Source organism: Trachymyrmex septentrionalis, unplaced genomic scaffold, assembly GCF_001594115.1.
Source record: "Trachymyrmex septentrionalis isolate Tsep2-gDNA-1 unplaced genomic scaffold, Tsep1.0 scaffold78, whole genome shotgun sequence".
NCBI lineage: Eukaryota > Metazoa > Arthropoda > Insecta > Hymenoptera > Formicidae > Trachymyrmex > Trachymyrmex septentrionalis.
The window spans coordinates 1,004,814-1,029,516 of NW_017305967.1; the positions used below are offsets into that span (position 1 = coordinate 1,004,814).

Sequence of the window (24,703 nt, forward strand, 5' to 3'; positions counted from 1 at the left end):
GTATATTCATATGCTCCGATTACAATTAAAATTTTTACGTAAATAAAAATAAAGTAGTGATAAAAGTAACTAGTAAAATCGTTATCATTATCAAAAATGTAATTGCGTTACTATGAACGTTATTTAGAAGAAAATGTAACGTCGTTACTCAACTTACCAAAAAGTAACTTGTAACGGAAACGACGTTACAAATAACGCGTTACTTGCCAATCCTTGAATTAAAGTTAATATTAGTGAAAACAAATATTAATAAAGAAATATCGTACGTTGTTCAGCAAATATAAAATTCCTTCGAAATTTTTGCGCACTTATTCTTAAATGGCAATAGAAAGTGAATACTTTCTACTGGCTGATAATAGTCGGACAATCGGAATTGTACAGACTGAATCTCGTTCTTACTCGTTGCAAATTACGATGGGACGATAACCTTCTGATCTAATTTTTTCTTATTGTTACATTAACATTTGAAGAATCGCACTGCGAATTTAAATTAACTCTGTGCAGTCGCGTTTGCGGAATTTCATACTTTTCCGCAGTAAATATCAATCAAATAAGTACAGTATACATTTGTAATTAGCTCTTATCTATCTTATATTCTTCGATATTAATTCTGCAAGAATTACACTAATAAATATCTGTTTAAAAAAAAAACTAGGAGTCTTGTTAAGATTTTTAAGATTTTAGTACACTTGAAATCTGTTGTATCTATAGCACTCTTAGCTCACTTTTTCACGCATGCGCGACGCTTTTGTGCTGGCAAATAGATGGCTGCAGTCATTGGGCCAGTAGATGCTGCTCGATGTTGGTCGCTTGAGGACTCAAGTATTATACTTTACTTGGTACGTCACAAATATCGACACTCACGATTTACAACGTGCATATTCTCACATGGATACAAACGCATATAATTATTTTCTTTCGCGATTGGATAAATACAAGTGAAGAGAAAGTATTACGCAGCATGTGCTAGTGGTTACACAATTGACATGGCACGAAACTCAGAGCGCCGCCGTCGTACAGTATCGATTTCGTATGGCGGTCTCTTTGAAAGGTTTTCTCTGTGCTTAGTATTCTTTGAATCTTTTGCACACGACTCGTACAAAAGATTGAAACCGAAGCGAGAGTAAAGTACTATAAATATAATGTTTAACTTGTTCACTTGAAAAATTATATGTTATTACTATATTTTTATTATAATTTATTTTTACACCGTACTATGTTTTCTTTAAGAAATAAATGTGAAAAAGTTATTACTAGGAATGAATTAAATAAATATTAAAAGTGAATTAACTTTATAAATATAAAAAAAATCGTCAAATTCAAAAATCGTCATAACTCAAAAAGAATAATTTTTTTTAAAGAATTATATGAAACAAAAATGACATTTGATCATCTTAAGAATAACGTACAATTATATTCTTTTTGCAGATATATAATTAATCAATAATTTTCTAGATTAAATTGAAAAATATTTTTTCTCTTTTTTGAGATATTTAATATTTTGAGTTGCGTTTTGAAGTAAGGGAGCGATATATTATACTGCATAATTAAAAACTTGTTTATTTTAAAATACTTTCTGGAGATGAAAATTAATTATGATCTTGACGTGCGATCCCTTTAATTTTGAATAATACCTTAATTACAATGTATATAATTTGTATTTTTGAAAAAACTTAAAACGCAAATCAAAATTACGACGGTTCAAGATAATTTGTTGCCGAGTGTTTTATGTACCATTGTTATGCTCTCTATCCCATAATTTTCACGCGACAGGCGCGTGGCGGTCCTCACTAAAGTATTCTCTTCAATAAGACCGTCCAATAATAGAAAACGTTGATGAGAAATCCCTTCTAAGCATTTCCAGGTGGTAAATATATCGTCGCGGCCTCGTGGCATGAGGTCAGACTGTCCAAGCAGCAGCCGTGACGGGCTATCATTCTCGACGAACTTGCGGTACATCTTGTTTTCTCATCTCCATGCAGCTCTTTTTTTCATGTTTACATCGGTTGGACCTGTTGGAGGCATGTCTTCTTTTTAAGAATGGCAAAACGATTTCGATACGACATTTCGATAAGCACGGATCATAAATCATAGATAAGGACGATAAGAAAAATTGTTTCTTCACCGAGAATAACGACTTTAGTACTTTGCAGTTCTTGGGAGTAACTTATGTCCCAGTTTAAAAGTAAAACTAAAAAATAAAACAGATAGAACAGGATTATATCCAAGAAGACAATTTCTAGACTTTAATAATGGAGTGCTTTATTTATCCTGTAAGTACTTGCAAGCACTTCTTTCAAGACTTCTTCCTGTAATTTGTCGACCACGTTTAAAAATAACTACATTGAACACATCTCTCGAGTGTTCAAAGGCGATTATTTCAGCGTAATAATTTTACCATTTATATGATCGAGACTGCTCTTTCCACATTGTCTCAATGAAACCACTTCTGATTGCATTTCGCCGCCGGCAGATATTGATTCGGAGTGAACTATTTACGCGATTGCAATTGCACATATGTATTATGTATTTGAAGGTCGAAGCGTGTCTAGCTGACAATATCAGCGTTGCACTTCCGCTAATATGATTTATCGTGCCTATCACCGTCCGATTTGCGCGTGACACATTTAGCCAGTTAATTTGGAGTAACGCGCTCACGTCACATGACCTAGTTAACACAACGGCGTTTCTAGACTATCATGACATTCGTGACATTAACAAATGATAAATCTTGTTCATTTAGTTGCTGTTCGGAACGACAGAACGGCAGGGCTGCGACCTGCAGAACGGGCGCCTCACATAATAATCTTCGCGATCTTTTCCTCGACGCATTATGTTCGTTATGATTCGGACGGTATTGTGAATTGTTATCTTTGATGTACCTCTTTATGCACCGTGCTTTTGTAGGTGCATACGTACCACTTTCATCAGGCTCTTTTATTTTGCTCGTGAAATTGTACCAAGAAAATAATTACTATAAAAGTCACATTTTCAGAATATATTTCGACATTTTTTTTTTCTTTTTCGATATACGAATTTGTTCGGTTCTGATTCAACAAGTAAGACGACTTTTTCTATACGTAACGTGTTGTAAATATTTAAGAATTCAAACACACTGAAAGAAAAGATTGGCTGAATACGGCATAGCATTTTTAATTGGTTGCAGTAGCCAATTTTTGATTGCGTTAGCCTATATCGAAATTCTATACTAACATTGTAGGTAGGCTAAAACAACCAAAAATTGGCTGTTACAGCCAATTAAAAATGCTAGGCTACATTTTACCATATAATTTGCTGCAGCAGCCAATCTTTTCTTTCAGTGCAGCAAACATGTTATCAGCTCTCTTTTGCATCGTAAATAAATCCAGAATAATACTCATAATTCGAATTGGAATGCAAGTATCGTAAAATTGGCGATAGTGCCGCTTTAAGTGAAACTATATTTCGTGAATGATAGCATCATCGAGACGTCGCTTTCGTTCTGTTTTAAATGAGTGCCATCCCGATGGCTATAACGCAGCTAGCACACGCGCGAATCTATATATCCAGACTATTCGTGGAGAGTCTTATCATTCTACGTTCAGGATTCCCATTCACGATCACTCCGAGCCCGCGTCTCCGGTTGCCACGCCTAGCATCGTTTTCGCATACCGCCGCGACTTATACAGCGTCCTATAAATTATGATCGTATCTCATTAACATCCACGTGTTTATTATAGCTGCGCTATACGCTATTAACGTGCATGAGTGACAACGGGGGATGCTTAAATCTAACAGTTTTTCCAATATTCTCGTCGTCAAACAGGAAACTAACGTTGCGACAGAATTCGAGTCTTTTTGTAAGAGGAAAAGAGGAAAGCTGCAAGGATCGATCTAAAACGTTGAACCAAATTGTTTCCATGAAACTTTTACCGAACGTTTTAGTGGGTTACAGAACCATACTAGTGAAAGGATTTTATGTAGCACAACGATGGCAGAAGTAGAACCTACGATGCACTCCATTTCTCAGAATTTAGAAGAAAGCAAACCAAAAAGACCGAGGATCATTCGAATGATCCACGAATTAATATATGGAGTCATCAAGAAAAACGAAACATTGAAAAGGCGACACAATCTTGTGTCTCAAGTCACCATATTGGCTCTCTTGGTCATCCCTATACATAAAATTCCCATCTGTATGATTCTGTGATCTAGTAGTAGGGTAAACATTTTTCATAAAAATCTAGTAGCAATTTAACATTTTGGACCGACTTTTTCAAACTTCTTTTTTATATTCATGAAGATTCAAAAAACAAGGCTATGCATCTTTCATGCTGTATCCCTCATGTCAAGGCAAATATTCAGAGGCAGAAATATTGGTAAGTAGCAATATCAACATGATACAACGATCAGAAAGGCATGACACAGAGGATGGGATCGCGCAAAGATGCCGTCACCATCAAATTGGATTACGTCGCCGTCGCCAATCCGACACGAAGAGAGACGCAGGAAACGCACGTCTGCCGGCGGGTAGTTGCGATTACATCGTGCTTAATCGACTAGAACGTCATAAAGGCAGCAGCTTTTCTCCACCGAGATTCATTATCAGGCGACGCGTCCACGAAGACGGGCGGAATGTAATATATTCACGTTCACGTACTGGACGTTTCAAAGATGCGAAAACATGCTGCTAACTAACTTATGGGGATGAAATCATACAGAGTCCTGAGAGATAATCTTAGATGCGCGCATTTTTAACGTAATTCTTAAGGAATTGCTATCTGTATCTTTGAAGAAATCTAAAATTTAAAATTATTACGTCCTAAACTTTTTATAGTAAATCTCATTCTGAAATCTCACTCTTAAAGATTAAACATTGAGCCAATCTTTCTCAAAATTGGCTTAATTTTCACTCTTTACAGTGAAATCCCACTCCAAAGAATTAGAGAGTTATTTCATCTTGGCTATCTTTAGTTTTTCTTCCATGAAGAAAAGCCCGTCAGGGAATGAGGGAAAAATCCTATAAGACTTGAATTCCGGTTGAGGTGATATTTTCCGCTATAAATTCTTTATATAATAGTATTTCAAATATGCTCGTTAGCATCAGTAATATTAAATTACTCGCCAATTTAATTAATGATATTACATACTCCAGCTTTAATTTGGATTGTATTTCATAACTGACAGATAATCGGTGTGCAATTTGCTTGAACTGAAAATGATAAACATTCACATAGAAACATTAGGTATCGCGTTTGGTGTCCGTTTGACCTTCATTTATTCATTTTAGAGAAAGAGGCTATGATATTTAAAACGTCCTGTATAATTATACGCATTTGATACCTTTGACACAAACTGCTGTTCAATCAACATGTGCGCGACGATGATGAGGAAGTGCGAGCAAAATGTTTTACCGCGACAACCGTACGTCAAAGTGTAACTTTTAATCCCATCCCACGAGACTATTCAAAGTCTTCTCGTTATAGTGCATTTCAAATAAATTATCTTTATCGTGGATACGATAATACCTTACGGTAATACAGTTTGCCCGTCGCTTCCTCGTCAACTTCCTCCTGAAACTGCCGATACGATATTCATACTCCCGCACGCACGTCTTACGCACGCGACCCGCACCTACGTGTCTCGCACCACACGTGGATCGCGAGCATGAGATACCCGACACCGTTACACGGATGGGACATGTAGCGTTGGCCATTTCGATACGAGTCCTACGATTTCCGCAAGATAAATGATGTAACGGCCGTTTGCGTCGCGTCCTGTCGCGTCGCGTCTCGGAGACGATGCCCGCTCCTTCATTATGCGCGGCGCGCATTGCCGCGTGCGCGCACGTGTAATCACGCGGATTTTTGTCCAGTCGCGGATGAACGCATACGACGGCCTAACGGGATCCAGCATTGGGCGTCTACACGTAAACATCGTAAGATACCTGATCTGTTACTTTGCACGTCGTTTATGCGTAAATAAAGTAACTGAACAATATTTTTTAATGCCAATCCATACACATATTACATAGATCAGTTTTTTTTTTTTACGATAAAGAGACTCAGTAATTAAAAAGTTGATCAATTGAGGGACTCTTATTTTTGGTTAAAGCGGAACTTGATGTACAATATTTAACTCTTAGTTCAAATAATAATTTTCCAGCCCTTTATTAGGATCATTCGTGTTACAGATTCATTTTAATCACTTTGACAAATATATAAAAATTGTAGTAATACTTCAATGAAGTTATACTTTAATATCTTTAGAAAATATTTATGAGGTTATGTACTTTTAAAAGAATTGTAAATGTTATTATATAATATTTGTATAGAATTTTGTATAAATACATCTTTCAATTTAATAAATAACCTACCGATTCGATTTATCAGATTTGAAAACGCAGTCGCAAAGCTGAAGCTAAAATAATATTTCAAATTAAATTAATCGTCAATTTAATAATAATGTCAACAAGCATTTTAAAAACCTATACAAAATTTATTGTAAAAAGTCGAGAAATAAAAAAGTGAGCGTTAATACAGAGTGGCAAAAAAAATTTGGCCACAAAATTTTGTGTTTATTACATCATTTTTGTTAATGCATATTAAAAAAAATTAAATCTGGAGTTACATCTTATTAAATACTAAAAAAATTTTGCGCTAAAAGATTTTCACATCATGTGCAGATGATTTGAAAACTGCTCTATTGGCTGTCTAGAATTTATTCGTAGACAAATACGCGTGTGAATGTTGATACATTCTCGAAGCGCTCTAAAGCTTGTATCAAAGCTAAAGGTGGGCCATTTTCAGTTAATTATTGTTTTTAATATTTAACAAGATATAATTAATATTCCAGATTTTGTCTTTTTTCTAATATACGTTCCTAATGATTCGATAATACATTATTAATGATAAACACAAAATTTTGTGGTCAAATTTTTTTCATCACTCTGCACAACACACTAATTGAACACACTAATTGCACACTTTTATCAATTTCGCGTTTTATTCACTTTAGTGAATTCTATTAACGTAATGTATTTGCCCAGAATAATATTCAAGTACATTGTAGAGAAGTAAGATAAATTTCTCCGAACTGAGTTTTAACTGAACATCACGATTTTTAGGGCGACGTTGTTGTTTGCACTTTCTCCCAAGGGTTCTTTATTTCCATGCAAGAGAGATTGTTCTAAACTCATTTATTATTATCTAATGACTATAAATTAGAATTTCGTTTCCTCGATTTAACAGTTGCCCGATTCGAAATTGAGAGAGTCGTATTACCATAATCTAAAACACGCCTTCCGGCTGCACGAAGTAATTTGTCGAGAGGTCAGCCGTGCGATTCCGATCGTTGTGACTGAATACGATGCAAACGGATAACGTCGTTCTATCTCTTTCAATGCAGGATTCTTTCTTTTCAGAATTTGCAATTTATGGTAAATCTACAGTTATGTATATTAATTCTGTACGTGAATAATAAAGTATTTAATTTGACGCGTACACTCTGAAAATGATTGAATTATAATTTTATATAAGCAATCTTTCACACACACAAGAATCTAATTATAAATATGTAGGAGTAATATTGTAATTCTAATTCAAGCATATATTTTTCGTTAATAAATTTATAACGTACTAGTATTCGAAATATTATCTCCTTTTAAACTTTAGTTATATGAATTTGTGTGCATATATATTTGGCTCGTGTATATATTTCGGAGATCAAATTATAATTTTATAAGTAATTTTTTTTTTAAATTTAATTTTGAAAAATAAAGAATGTTTCAGTCAAAACTGTAATTCTAATTCAGAAACATATTTTTCGTTATTAAATTTATGATATGTACTAACATTAAAGCATTACCTTTTTCAACATTAAATATATCTAGAGACCCTATAATGGAGTTTAATCATAACCGATTTTGTCAAAATCCTACGAAAGAGGAAGTATTGTATATACTTCTCCCTGTATATGTATTATATCTCTTTTACTTATATTGTCTCACTCTATAATCTTAATTAAAGTTATAGAGTGAGATAGTATAAATTAGAGTCAGATAATATATAAAAGGAAGAAGTATGTATACCTTTCTATATCTATGTAGAATTTTGAATATCACTCATGGCCAAATTTTGTTATTAAGGCCCCTGTAAGTTACATCGAAAAGATAGTCGTAACTCGACACGTTTAATTTTATAACAAAAACATCAAATGTTAACCTTTACTTTTTTCTCGCATTAAAAAAAAAAAGCGCATGCAGCAATTAATTATTATATAGAAAAAAGTCAGACTCTCTCGTACAATTCTTTTTCAACAGTAAGATTTTTTTGTAGACGCATCGTAATTTATATGATATCGTAATTAAGGGGGGCCCTCCTTCGGATAAGTGGAGAGAACAGAGTTGGAGGATAGAAACTGCGCGCTTGCATAATGAAGTTTCTCGCCGAGAACTTAATGGCGATTCGCCGATCTGCGCGTCCGCGGGCGCGTAAGTTCTTTTTTTGTTGGCATTTGCGGTGCCGATGCGGTTCGCGGTTGGAGCAGGATCCAATAAGAGAACAGTAGGCAGATTCAGTTTCTGCGGCCTCTGTTGCCCGATCCTTATTCCCTCCCGGTTTCCCTTTTTCGCAGCGGCGGCGGCGGCGGCGGCGGCAGTGGAAGCGAGCGTTACCCTTCGGCTATGTACCGTTCCTCAAGTGTTACCCTCTCGAAAAGATCCGTGGCGAAGTCGTGAGCTCTTTCTCTCACGATGCTTCGCCAACCGGCGCGCCGTTGCCTTCCGGTCGACGAACAGCGGAATTATCATTTTCATCGATATCGAGAGTTCGTCGTTATGCCGGGATACTCGTCGGACTCGTGTTCGCGTGGGAGAGTCTGCCGTGATATATTCACGTCGTAAATGGATAACCGGCCGGTTATCACAGAAGCGTAAATAATATTTGCACTTTTATCTCAAGCTTTCTCACAGTTTTAAATAAACATCGCCCTGCTCGGAGAATTTGAAAATTGAATACGTCAAAATACAATTCTACGCATGATACAAACGAGAATACACATTAGAGTAATTTCGGCCGTACATACCTCCCCAAAAATGCAAAGGTTTTAAAAAGTTCATTTTTTAATGCGAAATATAAATAATTCAGATTTCTAATATTTTTGTAATAATAGTAGATAGTACAAAGTTTTTACCGATATAGTTCGTTTACTTTAAATACGAAACGATTTAGTCGACATACGTTGATATCCTATTGATCCAGTATGATTGCGTTTGGTATATCGAATGTCGATAACAATCACATTGTTGTTTAGACAATAGCTCGTGCTGCTTTTGCTGAAAGTAACGAGTATTGCTTTACGTGCGTTTGACTTAATAAAAATGGATTCGTAATTCTAACAATGATTGAAATAATACGAGAGAAATTGAGATTGCAAAGGCATATAAATCTGGTTCACGTTGAATTAAATTTTTGTTAGAATAATTGCAGAATGAAATACGCTTAGTTGCAATAGTTTAACAACACGTTGGCTTCAATGAACATTTCGCTCAACGCGCGTAAAATATTTGTTGTGCTTTTCCAACTTGTATATGCGCGTAATATGTATAATTAAATTAGGATGCCATTTCTGGCGGAATGCATTCTCCATTACATTATCTCGGAGCGTTTGGGCTTTTGTGACGTAAATTGTTGATATAGATTTTAACGAATAGGGCATGTATAATGTAGGATAACATTATAAATAATTTTGGGACGAATAAATCATCTGTTTTTTATATGCACAATAAGTAATAAAAATGTAAAGTTAGTAGAGGAAAAAGCAAACTTGAGAATAACAAAGACAAGTAGAGTTATTTACGCATTTTTGTAGATTTCTACGCTGTTGCTTGGAAGCCGTAATATTGCCGCGGGACTTCTATCTGCTTTGTCCGGTCGGTCGGTCGAAAAAAGGAAACTCGCAAAATGTCGGTTATTCCGCGGCTAATAAAGACTGCAATCTTGCACGATAGCCTCGAGTTCTGACTGTCTTCCGTTGGCAGGGCGTATTACCGTGGAGAGCACTCTTGGGCACCCATCGGCGAAACGCATACATCATGAGGGATGTATGACGCTCTAAAGAATAGGATGCATCTCTTATCTTGTCGAGAGATCATCGCGTGTAATGCGTGGCTTTCATCTTTGGGCTTCAAATCAAGGATGAACAGCATACGCCTCGCGAAAGAGTCGCGGAGACCAGTGTTATCTTTGACGACGCGCGATGTAGGTGGTACAAACGAGTGACTCATGTCTGCGTACAGCGAAGGACTCTCCAACTTTTACCAAGTTCGCACTCATGTAATGTTGTAATGCACATGTGTGCGTTAACAATGACAATTTCTAACTATTCACAGCGAACGAAGTTAATTTTAGAATAAACTAGAGACTCTTTGTAACAGAGTTTGGCCACGAACAATTTTGTTAAAGTCCACAAGAAACAAAAAACTCTCTGAATGGAGTGAATCTCATTTTAAGAATGAAAATTAAGCCAGTTTTGAAAAAGATTCAATTCTTAAGAATGAGATTTTATTTTTTAGAATGACAAGTCCATGATGTCCAGCAAAATTTAATTAGTCAATTCAAGAGTAATTCCAGGTAAAAATCTAGGTTTTTTTCAGAATTTATCCATCGATTAATTTTCATTATTTAATTAATTTCCATTGATTCATGCAATACTATATGCTTTGTATTAAAGTTACAATAGAATTCTATACGAATGAATTAAAACGCTAACAAATTATGGGAACAATATTATTTATTGCCTTATAAATAATATCAAACAAACGTTCCGTCAACACAAACGATTTTTTTTACTATATTCTATTTTAGATTAAATTAGACAAGTTTTTTTTATTGGTAACTTATTGTATTCCTTTAAGAAAGGATTTATGCTCAAACACAACTTTTCTTTTTTTTCATGCTCAGACTTTTTTAGAATAAAAGGTCAGCCCTGAAATTTCAAGGGTTTTCTAGGAATTTTTTTCCAGAATATATAAAATTCCAGTATAATTCCAGAATCCAAGAATATTCAAGAACTGCTGGACACCAGTCTGAAGTCATTTTAAAAGTTTTAAAGATTATGGTATAATATATACATACACAGAGAAGACAATATATTGTCTTCTCTCTTATGTGTGTGTGTGTGTGTGTGTACACGTACGTACTATCTCACTCTATAATTTTAATTAAGACAAAATGAGACAGTATATATAGGAAGACAATACTCTAAAACTTTCAGAGTAAATCTCATTGTGAAAGATGAAATCTTACTAAAAGATTGAAAATTGAACTTTTTAAAGACTAGCTCAAATTTTTACTCTTTAGAATGAGATTATATTCCAAAAAATTTAAAGAGAACATACATCTTTGCCTCTTGCAGAACTTTGATAAAATCGTTTGTAATCAGATCCTGTTACAGGATTTTTAAAATAAACAAAGAAAAAAATATGAATTGTGAAGTTACTAGTTGCTTCTATTATCAGATCGGTAAGCTAAGATTACTATAAATCAATAGAATTCTAATTCATTTTACAGTTCAGATAAGATTTAACTGAACAAAGAATCGGTATCATTCCTGGATGCCTGCAGATGAAGTTTGCATCATGGAGTTGAAGCGCGAGAAGATGTCGTTGATCCCAACTCTTTTCGTCATGAAAGATCCGTCGAAGTTGTGGTCGCGGGTCTCGTCCACGCGATCTGCAAACCATGGCGAATCGGTAACCACTCGCACGCTCGCATATGACGCGTAGAATTTTACGACCGCGAAAACCCGTCGCGGCACCGTTCCAGAGAGTGACGCTCATCCGTGGTTTTTGAGGTCGATCCTCGAGAAAATTTGCGGTTCTCACTTTTGCGAACGGAATTGCCGGGCGTGACGCTCGTTTTGGTAGGAAGAACTTTCACTATTATACTAATATAATTTAAAGCAGCAATCTCACAGAGATTTCCAAAAGAATGTCTGGGAGCTTGAAAAACTCTCTGTTATTTTGTAATACTGAATGCGAAAGGCGGAATTTTCAGTGAGAGAAAAGTGTTTGGTATTTGTGATACTATAATTTTTATGGTTATTACTGCTACAATAATAATAATAATATATATAGTTTTCTCAAATACAAAAAAATTATACCATAAATTATGATAATTTCAAATATTAATATAATGAAATATCAAGATAAAGAGTAAATAGAATAGACATTTTTATTTAATAAATGCAATCGCAATTATAGTAAATAAACTATTTTCTTAAATTACTTACTATATTCATGTAGTAATAATAACTAAAAAATATGTTTTAAAAAAATAAAAGTTTTTAGAAAAGAGTTTTTTAAAAGTTTTTTTTAAAGCAGCTCATGTAAATACTATTAATAGTACAGTTAACTTAATATCTGCATAGTTAAAACAATACTATAAGTATACAGCAAATCTACAGTTGTTCCAAAAAATGATTATAACTTATATTTTATGATAATTACAATCATTTTTTCTTTCAATGTACTCAAAGAATAAACGTCGCGATTTTTCTACAATCAAAAATAATATTGCTAATATGTGTGTGCGTGTGCGCGCGGATGTGTACAGAAATTCGATTTCTTGTAATGCCCTGCACTTACTATAAATGTCTAACTCAACTTCCCTCCACGCTTCATCGATACAATGGACTTGATTGTGAGACTTGATTCGATTTTTATTATTTTCTAGCTAGACTTTACATGCAATGCATTTAAAGTACTTTTTACACTGTATTTATTTCTTACATCTCTGAACTGTAAAAGAAGGTGCGAAAGAGCACCTACGTGACGATCGAATCTTTGCATGATTTTTCATGAAATTCTAATGATCGACTATTATCGTTTAAGTGAAAAATATGCTGCGGTAGTCGCGAGAAAAAGGGATAGCCCTCAGGCCATTGTCGTTTCGCGCGTTCAAGCGCGACCAATTCAGATTGAGACGCGAGAAAGACCAGGTTCCTGCTTTTGTCTCGCCGTCAAGCGCTTCCCGTTGCCGACAAAACAGCTGGCTTGTGGAGATTCATCCGGCATTGGATTATCATGATATCTTTGGTTTCCGCGTGAGATTTTGTTCGCGAGCCTTTTCCTCTCTCATGCGACGTCCGCTGAACGAATGCTTCCGTTCGCCGAGAAAGCGGAGGATAAACAAGAAAAACGATGAGATCGATCGCGCTCGATCCTTGACTTTATTATGCCGGATCTCGCCGCGCCACGCCGGCGGATTCGCACCGGACGAAAGAGGCCATAAACTCGCGGTTATTCCGTGCCGTATCCTCGCCGACGACGAAAACGCTGCCCGGTCGGCAGACAGTCGGAGGAAGCGTAATTGCGCTTAATCGCCGAGCTCGTGGTGCCCCACAGGGTCGGCCGCAAAGCAAATTCGCCAGTGAATCTTCATAACTTTGGAGCCCCTTCATGCTTTTCAAGATCAATCACGCACCTGGCGAAATAGTGCAAAAGTATTAGGATCTAATAATGCGATATTTCTAATTTTCCTCACTAAAGACGGTTAAAAAATTAACCAAAACGTACGTTGTAATGACAAAGTCAGTGTCTTTGTAGAAGTATTTCTACGAGGATAGCTTTCTGTCTCAGAGGATTAAAAATATTATTATAACAAAAACTTGATTTTTATTTTATTTTATTTTATTATTAGGTATATTTTGCACCTATCCATCGATCTTGTTTTACTGCATAGTCAATTTTTTAATCTTTTTCGATCAGATTCACTGCTATTTTCGTCGTTTATTCTAATATATTATTTGATATTGTTACACTCTAATTTACAGCAGTGGAATTGCAGTGAAAACAGTTTCCTTTCCGGGTATGTTCATTGCAGCTTCTCGACAATTTGTTCAATTTATAAATATCTTTCTGTAAAACGTTCTGGATTATGACATTGCGAGTAATCCATTATGTCTCGGCATCGTACCACGGTAGTAGTTCATTGTATCGTATCGCGGCATCTCATTACGACGAGTTTCATCATGATTTAAACGCAAGTCGTGAATTCAGGTCAGGCGTGTAATTCCGCGAGAAATGCAAAGAACAATAAGATCCAATACAATAAGAACCAACATCTATCCGATTGGTGGATACGGGAGCTGAAATTCATTTACGGGAGCTGAAATTCATTTACGGAAAATGATTGTAAAAGAGAACCATACTTAAATGTCAATTAACATAATCTTGACTCCAAAAAGTAACCGAGCAATCTCCACTTATCGCATTATATATTATTTATTTAATTCAACATATTGATATGATATTCAATATAATTAAATGATATGCTAATATAATATCTTCAATTAAAATTTGTTATATCTCTAATAATAATTACAAACATTAAAATATGCCTATTTATACTTAATTTAAATTAGAGAAAGAAAAATCTTGTCTCTGTTTCTTTCTCTGCTTAATAATATTTTTAATGTAATTGTGAAATTAGCTTTTGTAATTAAATATACTATTCGTGTTAGCGTATAATCTCCATTTTTATCGGACTATTTTTCTGTGACTTTACAACGGAATGTTCGCAACGATGATTTCCACGGTCACGCAAGATGGTGAAGAGCATATTGGAACACGCATATCGTACGATGGTGCATACGCGTTTAAAACTGGTTTACCATCTATGCTGGCGCTTAATGGTAGCTTTAAAGAAAACAGGAAGGTAGGTTGTGTTTCGCTGTGAGACTATTTCCCGCTTCCCTTCACGTGTACTAGCATACACCCGAGGAAACTGCGTGTCACGTGGCATGACGTGACAATGACTTTATCGCAGGAGACTGTATCGCGAGACTGATCGTACACTCGTCAACTGTTACTAAATTTTTCTAACTATATTTCGCACTATCAGGTAAAATGCACATATTTAACTAGAAAATAGTCACCCGATTTTTTTCTACGTAAACGATCAGCTGTTTTTAAACCATAATTAAAATCACTATTATTAGCAAAATATTAATGTTTTTTTTAATAGAAAATTGTGATTAAATTTGTATTCATAATGTTCTCAAATACGAAACTCGATAATATCCCAGCAAATAAACTGAAGTTATTTGTCATTTTAACATAAAAATAATGCAGCGATAAATAATGTCAGCTTATTTGCTGGGATATTATTGAATGTTTTCCGATTTTCGTATTTGAGAACATTATGAATAACAAATGTTAAACGGAAGCACGTTAAGTAGCTTATTATGACAGTATTTTTTAAAAATAAAAATTTTAATTAATATAATAATATTTTTTTATTGCGAGTTTTTAATAGACTTGTATATTTGTATAAAGATTTGGAAAGAATATAGTTATTAAAAAAGAAACAATATCCATCCAAAACAATATTTTATACAATGTTATTTTTGCTGTTAGAGTTGTTAAAAACATGTAATTCTTAATAATTATTGAATAATTCTTTGAATTTTCGTCTTGTTTAAGACGGTTTTACAAGATGGATAAAATCTCATTTTTCTGTAAATAATATCTAATTCTTTCAGCGGGATTATTTAAAAATATTTCCTACATCTGAAATTATAAAAACAGTCTCCTAATAGCCTACTTTAAACTCGTGTTTAAAATATATCAGAGCAATTCGCAGGATGTTCCGAGCCGACATCTAATAAGAGCCGATCCCCTTTTCGTAAATTATGTTCTTGGTAGGAGCCAGCAGATTCTTGGAGCAGCTTGCACGGAGAAGACATCTTGTAAAAGAGAGTTTCTCATTAGCCGTGCTCGTTCAAGTATCTGAATCCGGTTTTCACATTGTAAGATGCCCGCTACGAATCGGTAAGCACCCAATGCCGATAGACAGGCACGCGTATATATGCTGGTGAATCAGAGTATCGCTCTCATTTACAGAGCGCACGCATACAACGTTGCAGCACGCTCGTCTACAATGGTGGCGGAAAGCGAGCCACGAATTCGAGCGACTATATAGTCAAGTATGCAAATTACATTCGTGCAATTCTAGCAATTCAATTAATTTCGACTTCCTGCGGATATGATGGCTGATTAAATTGGGAAATCTCATTTTATTACATAATAATCTGTATATTTAAATAATGTTTAATTCTAGCGTGCAACTGAAATGTTAATTAGCTATCGTTAAATATTCTGCTGTTTTAGGAATGTCTTGAAATATTTATTTTAACTCAATTAAGAGAAATAAACCTATTTTCAGTCAAAACGGATCTTGGACCGCTTAAATATTTCGGAGTGAATTTATATATATATACCCAATTCTGCAAACCGCGCTTATTTGGTTTTGAAGTGCAATCGTAGATTAGAGTAGTAAATTTTTAGCATCTTATTATTAGAAGGATATTAATAATTGTAGATTCACTTTGACCAAAAATAAATTTATATCTCTTAATTTATTAATTCTCGTCGGCCTAATACGAATGATAATTATTTATTTCAAACTAGTCGCAAATAATAGCTAAGCAAGAATAATTAGCTATATTATTCAGTAAAGAAATTCTAGAATTAATTATTATTTGGACTCGTACATAGCTGCTTTTTGACGAATTATAATTCTAACGTCGACTTGAATTGAGCATTTTAAACGTGATTTTCTGATATATATGTAATATTAGTTCAAGTCTGGTTTCGAGTAAAATAAGAAAATATATATATATATATATACATTGTTGAAAATATATTTAAATTCCTGATCCAGATAAATTCTTCATCCGAAAGTCTGTTTTAGACTACCTAGCAGGTGCAAACCGGTCTCCGAACTTTATAGTTTGCAACGGCTGCAAGGTAGTAGGTAGAATTGTTCGCTCTGGCGTCTATGGAGGGCAAAGCAATCGGTGGTGGCGCACAATAGACACATTCACGCGTATCCGCGTGTATATGTTCGGACGTGATGCAGCGCGGTGGTGGTCGTTAATAAACGCACAGCTGGTGCCCGTTCCACGGGCAGTGCGTATCGCATGAATACGTACCTAAGCGGCGTAAGAGTGTATCTAGTGGATGCTCTATCTCGCGGGCGTGCATAAGCCAAGCGTAAGCACGCGACGATCCCAATACCTTCGTACCTACATCATTAGCGAGCCGGACCCGGACAGATATCCGGTGTGTAACGATTGGCGGGAATCATAAATCGATCATTTAATTGCGCTCCCGCCGGGAAGAGCAGTTCACTAAGCCCGCGGTCGCCTTCGTTCGCGGCCACCTACCGTTATGTGCGCCTTCGCCCGCGGTCGAGCACGGGGAAGATCGATGGCAACGAGACGATTGACTTGAATGGACCGCGCGAGAGCCCGTTAAATCGCGAAGGAGATCGCCGGGAGATCCGATCGCCGGCTGCCGCGAAGACGCGGAAGTCGGAGATGTGATGAGCGCGGCTGATTATCGCCTCGGATCTGCCCCGTGACGGCGCAACTTCAAGCCGGGTCGAGCCGGACGGAAGCGATAGGCTGACGATCATCCAACGTCGATTAATTCAAGGATTTAGGAACGAAGCGGGTCTCACAAGTTTCGAGAGTCTTGAGCGCAGCAAAGGGCAGGATTGATTTGTGGAAATAATTATCTACGCGTCTCTCAATAAAATCTCGCGATGACGCTTCGGAGGTGATGCGTACATACGGTAGCTACATCCTCGAATGACTCGTCAAAGAAAGATACGCTGACACCGAATGAATTAATTTCCGCCTACGTGGAGGTTGCAGGGTCTTCAAACATGTTATAATATCCTTGTCACCGTGATATTTTCTTTTATATTGTATTAATTTGCAAACATCAGAGTTGTTCAAAGACTACATAAACGATATGCAGTCAGCGAGTATCAATTTAAATTAATTACACAGTCGTTGTCGATTTTTTTCCGCTTTCTTTTGCAAATCCTACAGATTTTAATTTAAAATGGACTTTATTAAACGTGTCTGTTTTTTTTATTCCTGGACTGAACTACGCTAGAACTCTTCTCGCTTTTGTCAAAGATCAAATATATCTATCTCTTTAAGTTGCAAAAGTGTACACTACTTCAACCTCAAAAAACAGAGTATAACTCGAGAATTAGCGAGAATTAGCCAAATTGCGAGTCTCTAAAGCGGCGCCTACAATTTTAAGGCGTAAAACTTAAGTTTTAAGCCTTAAGTTGTAAGAAATTGACTAATCGCAATCGAATGTGAGGAGAACGATCGACTGAAATCGGTGATGGTCAATTTCTTACGGTTTAAAATTTAAGTTTTACATCTCAAAATCTCATTGTAAACGCCACTTAAAGCAGGCATATTCAACTTTAGTTCCGTAGCCAAACCGTAATGCCGTCGACGTAAAAAATTCAATATTGGTAAAATTTTAGCTTCAGAGCTGAAATGCAGAGAACGACGCATCTGAAATCTTACCCACAGCCTTGCATTTCAGCTCTGGAGCTAAAATTAAATAATGCCTGGTCTCTAAATACTCTAAAGATATCGAGATGGTAATCAATCTTCAGAATTACTTCAAATTTGTCAATAATATTCTTATCTTGCGAGATACGTCACCGATAAAATTGTAAAATGGCCCTTGTAAAATAATTATAATCAATTTCATTGTACAAAATGACCCTTGCAAAATAATTTCCATCATTTCGCTTATCGAAGAGCATTCAATTTGTCCACGATACGACGGCATCGAGATGCGCCGGGCGGGATACTCTCTCTCCCTACGCGGGAATAATTACACGGTTTGCGTCCGAATAAAATAATCTCTGTGCGCGGCCGAGTTCGCGATGCATCTTACCGGGCGATCTCATCTCCGAATGATTATCGACGCGATCGCCGCGCGCGTACTGTAATTGCGCGCGATTATTCTCTCTTCCTTCCAGATCTATCCGGAGCTATTGCGGCGAATCATTCGTCGAAGGAGGCGCCGAGGAAGCGCAATCCGTCCGGAAACTCGCGTCCGAGACATTGTATCGAGTCGCACGCGAATTAAACTGATTTACAGGCCGATGCGTATCGAATGGCGAACGCGCGAGCCTACGATTTCAGTCGATTATCTATGCGGTAGTTTCATCTCATCGCGCAATTAACATACAGAATAGTTTCACGTTCTTCGGTTTTTGCAAGCCTTGAAATCGAAGTAAATCTTTTATTAACTAGAATTGAATCAGTATGATTAACTCTCGACTATAGTAACGGGTCATTCGGACCCAAAGGAAAATTTTTAGACTATTATATAGTACCATCTGTACGGTTGAATGCTATTATGTGACGATTGTATAATATTATGAGATTTTAAATAGGGATGTTTCGATTCTTTCAAAACATCGATTCTTTAAGACAATTTTAAACTGATTTTATTTGCAAAAAAAAAAATGATTTTTTTAAAAATCCGCTTCTTTTTCAACAAGGTCTATCTCAAATCGAGTTTTTTAAAAATCGATTTTTGATGAATCGGTTCGAACATTTCTAATTCTAAATTGTAGACAAAACAACTTTGAATCTTCCTCTATCAATCGCCAGAAAGCGAACGTACACTTGCATTCTGCACTTCAAACTGCTTTAGCACTTAAGTGTAATTTTCATAATTGAGACTTAATTAATTCTTTTTCTAGTTCTAGATGAATGATGAATTGTCTAACAAAGCCCAACACAAATCAATTCTCTAACTAATAGTTTTTGTCCTCATTAAAGTCTTTGTTAAAATTAAAAATTGAAATTTGATTATATACTTATTAAAAGAAAAAACCGGGAGCACATACATACATGTATACACTCATGCGATCCGTTGCGCATTATGCATGATCGTCGACGTTCACACGCATGTTCGCGCGTTCTGTCAAACCAGTCGGCACGCACGAATGCGTAACCGCACGCTATCCAACGATTTAGAAACGACGGTTTTTGCCGCGAACTGCATTCAAACGTTCGCACGAGTAGAAGAAAGGTGCACATTGAGAAAAAAATGTTCTAAATTTTAACATTTATTTAAATATAATGTTAACTAAACATTTACTTGCAGTAAATGTTTATTCATTAAAAAGAAATGATAGTTAAATTATATTAATAATTCTTGTATCAGATAAATACAGCTTTAATAAATATTTTATAAATATTCAGTTAGCAGTATTTTCAAATAGATGATTTATTAAAATTTAATGTATTTTTTTCAGTTCACCACGATGTTCACGTTATAACATATTCTTAGATAGAAATAGTAAAAGAATCTTATAGATTCCAGAGTTCGGTCTATGAATAATTGTGACATAAGTGGACATAGTGGACAAACAGGATTGGAGAATAAATTGGAATTTAAAATCTGTCAGTCGTTGGAGAACAATTGGTGTCACCAATCGCGAAGTTTTCTTCAAGGCTCGCGAATTTGCTACTTTAATCCGATTCGTCCAATCCGGTTCTCCCACTACCTCGCTACCGATGGATTCTCACTATGCATGCCGGCGTTATGGCGACGCAAACATAACAGTCTACGAAAAAGTCTGTAAACTAGTTCTCTCTGTGAGCGGCTTCGCAGCTTGTCAATCCTTATGGGAAAGTCATATACGATCCTATGTACTTTTGCTTGTGCGCAAATATGTACTATCGTATTTATGTTGGGAAAAATAAATATTTCAAGCATTATTTATTTAATAAAAATTAATTTGGAGATTAAATCATTGAATGAAATATTTGATGCTACGATTATGATATTAACATTTTTAAATATTAATCTCATTATCATCATAAATGTACAAAATTTTATAATTAAATTAAAAATTTTAATTAAATCAGATAATACCAATAAATTTTCTTATTATAAACATAGTCTTTAATTTGGTGAATTAATAGGGCGTTAAGAGTGGTAAATTAGTATCGCAAATGTAACAAAAATATTGTTAATCATTAACCTTTATTAACTATCAATTTACTGTTTGGCTTTAGGGAGTCTTTATTGTATTTATTACATTTAATTTAATGCTTCTAAGGCAGGTTTTTGCAGTATTCCGTAGTTTACGAGATTCTTATGTATGTAGATCGCCAAGTTTCATTCGCTCAGTTTAGCTTCTACCTGGCGGTAGAACGACGTCCGTTCACCGATGCGGTTATATCGTTCGATTGGAACACGTTCGAGTGAATTTCCGAAGGAGTAATCTCGATCTTCCTAAGGCGAGGGTTATAGGTATAGTCGTTCGTTGTTCCTGCGCCACGCACCAAATTGTTAGTTAGACGATAGGCAACCGGACCGATCGCCGTGTATTTATTCCGATCATTGGAGACGCGATCGACGGGAAAAAGAACCCACGATCCTCCCGATCCTGCTCTCGGATATTGGCTGTTTCAGATGCTAGAAAGAGAGAGGTAGATGGGCTGCCGTGTTTATCGTACAGAAGGATCACGCGTAGACGTCGTCGTCATCGCTGTTCATGGCGGTTTATGGATCGTAATGTTCCATACTCGCAAGCGGAACGAACGAACTCGGATATTCCGGTTCGCAAAATTGATGTGCAACTCTCGACCCGTCACCTTATTTTTATTTCATTTCCGTAGAGGTGAAGCAATTTTTGAAGCGGAGGTAAAGCGGATGCGATAGCAATTTTTTAAGTTTAAATGGAGGCAAGTTTCCCTTATCGCGCAAACTCCGGAAATTTACTTGCAACAAAATTTTTAAATGTGTCCCACCCATGATTTTATATGCGAAAAGAACAGCTTTACTGAAATCTGAAATCTAAAATTTTAGCTAGATAGATCTGAAAACTTCGTTTTTACTTAAAACATTACTTTGCTTTTATCAAATATTTACAATCATACGAAAGTACATTTAATTGCAATTTTGTTCATTTCAATACGCTTCTATTTGGCTGTACATTTCACGTTCAAATAAACGTAGATTCAATAATAATAACATTAAAATAAATTGCAGCAAAATGGAACATACGATATATAGAATTATAGAATGTATTTTGTAAGTTCTCCAGAGTCTTGCAACTTCCCTTGCATCTCCAATGAATCCTAAACGGAGATATCAAATGGCATTGTTCATATTCTCCCCTTCTTCGACCTGTCTGCATTGGCATTGATTATTATTTACAATTGCGAATTGTCCGCGCGCGCGCCTTGTACTCATTACGTCGCATTACGGCCTGTATACGTACGTTAATTACCAATTACCTTACGTATAGCAAACCTACAATGCCGACGACGTGGCGTCATCGGATCGCCTGTGAAATCATCAGATTCGAATTGCACACGCAAACGTGTAGATGGATACGCGCTTATACGCGAACATTACTGCTCGAGTGCGGAAAAGAGATTTAAAAAAAAAAAAAGAGAAAAACGGAATTGTTAACATGCGTAACGATATTTGATTTAAACCTAGAAATTACAATATTCTGTCTTTTTATTTCTAATTCGGTCATTCGTCAAAGAAGCCGCACCGTATCGCGTGCGGCTACAATTAGACACGGTTCTCTCTTTTTCTCTCCAGCTCCCTTCATTCCTTTCAGGGCATTTTTCTCGTGGTATTTGTACAACCCCGATAGCTCGATAAACGCTCGCGTGTGCACGCGCACACGAGCATAAGGTAATTGCGTGTTCCAGACGGAGCACGCATGTCGGTTCGCGGAGCAACGATGTGCGCGTCTCTGAAAGCAGCCTGAGAGCAGCCGCTCCTGTGACCTACCCACGATCGTTCGACCGACTATGATCTCGACTTTTCACCAGCCAAGCACTTTGCTCGCTAACATGCACCGGTACTTTGTTAGCGGCCCGTTAAAGCGTCTGCTATTAATTGCGACTTTACTGTAAACGCTGGCAGACGCAAGCTGCCAGATGTAAAACAAGGCGTAGCGCGAGGCAGAAATTAAATTAATATTTCGATTTAATTAATAATTATTATATATGGGGGGTAAAAAATTTCACAATTATTTTTACAATAATTTAATTTTATTAAATTAAAAAAATTTAATCGTCGCGGCAGCTTCCTTTCTTCTCTATCAATTTAATACTAATTTATTACTGAAAGAGTCATTACTTATTTGGAGTACTAAAAATACTGAATAATACAATAATAAATTAATTATTGTATTTTAATATTTAAAATAAATAATCGATTACTGTCTTTCAGTTTATTAAATTTCTTTAAAGAAATTTTATAATTTTTAGAATTATCCACGCGTGGTTTTCGTGACTCGAGTTAATCTTCAGAATGTATATTAAAAGCTTGTACTGTAATTGTGTGGCAATTTGTAGAATGTCGTACTCAAGAAATGAATGAGAAAGATATATGCATCGCATGCAAGATATAGATTTGCATTTATCGAGTATACTGAATGACAACTCCAACTCAAAATACAATTTTCTTCAAAGATTGTGCCTCCCCTCATGGTTTTCATGTCCGCGTCGTAATTTATCGTACAACCGTGGTATGGAAACGGTGTACGAAGGTAGCAGCTCGTACAGCTTCCCTGTTATTAATCAAGATGCATCGAACGGCTCTGCCGCGCCATGTTTCCAAGCTTTGATAAGTTATTGCATTCAATGCTAATCCCATGCCTGCCTGCCGATCGCGCGATCGGTACTGCGCGAGAATTTCAGGAAAGCTTGCCTTCTCTCGCTGTTCTCGTTTGGTACCGTCGATTCTGCACTGCCGCAAGCCGCAAAAAAATTGCACACGAATGATCGGTTCTGCGTGAGTCGACGACAAGTACACGAATAAGAATTGTAAATGCGTCGTCGAAGGAACGCGCTTTCACCGTACATTCAGCGTTACGTACAGTTGTTCATTTTCATGTTGGCAACGAACATTTTTGCATTTAAACAAAAACTGCAATCAGACAGACGTATTTATATTAGTTTTCTACTTTTGGAGAATTTTCAGCTTTCAGTTTCTGTTTAATTTACTGCCCAAACATAGCACGATTGTTTAAATTTCTAATTAATATAAAAAAATGTAAAAAGACAAGAAGAAGAGAAAGAGAAATACTTATTCCATTATTCATCGAAATTATAAAAAGTTTATTTCTTTATGCAGCATGTTATGAATTATGAAAAGAGTATTCTTATGAATTCCATGTAATTTTTTTGTACAAACTAAGCGTATCTCCTAATTAAAGATATAATATGCGTCGAGTACCTACATTTTGCGGCGAGCAGTCTATCGTTGGGACATTATCCGATTGTTCATTCGCCAACAGTATTCGTTATTTCCATTTGTTTAACCCTTATAAGTTCGGATCACTAGTGAGCGATTCCTGTTCGTGCAAGTTTCTTTGAGTCTTTCGGTAATTATAAATTATACTACATTTTATTATTTTCTAAAATAAAGTTTCAATATTTATTCTAGAAAGTTGAAAATATGTTGGTGAATTTTTAGAGATTTTTTTAACATTCTGAATAGATGAACAAAAACGAACGAATTCTACACGGAGAGAATTTTTCTTTTAAAATTTACTCTGAAAATATGGTAGTTGTACAATATAATTTTTAGAGATTATATTAATAAAGAGATTATTAATATTTAATAAAATTGATCGAACTTATTTTATACTTTATTGTAGTTTTATTAATAAATGAGAGAGATTTACATTAAAAAATTCTTCGACATACAATGTTTGTCCCACGACTGTCATATGTTTAAGGTAAATTCTAAAAAAAAAATTCTCTACGTGTAGTGACGTCCATGTTTGGACGAATGAGACACCAAATTGTACCTTTTATTGTAAGAGTCAACACAACACGTGACTAATAA

At 35.8% G+C, this 24,703-nt stretch overlaps 2 protein-coding genes across 4 annotated transcripts in view; one reads left to right on the forward strand and one right to left on the reverse strand.

The window, feature by feature from the left end:
• LOC108754242 (uncharacterized protein C15orf61 homolog) overlaps nucleotides 1-19,790 on the reverse strand; it is a 24,991-nt gene extending 5,201 nt beyond the window's left edge. The window contains exon 1 of one of the 2 annotated variants that reach the window (XM_018496425.1): nucleotides 19,726-19,790. In XM_018496425.1, the coding sequence (XP_018351927.1) occupies nucleotides 19,726-19,755 (30 nt within the window). In that variant the 5' untranslated portion in view covers nucleotides 19,756-19,790. Of the gene's footprint in view, nucleotides 1-725; nucleotides 1,023-19,725 lie in introns of those variants that run through there. The other variant, XM_018496424.1, reaches the window with a different exon arrangement.
• The window catches only part of LOC108754238 (protocadherin-15), a 136,654-nt gene that overhangs the window by 34,631 nt on the left and 77,320 nt on the right, over nucleotides 1-24,703 (forward strand). The window lies entirely within an intron of this gene.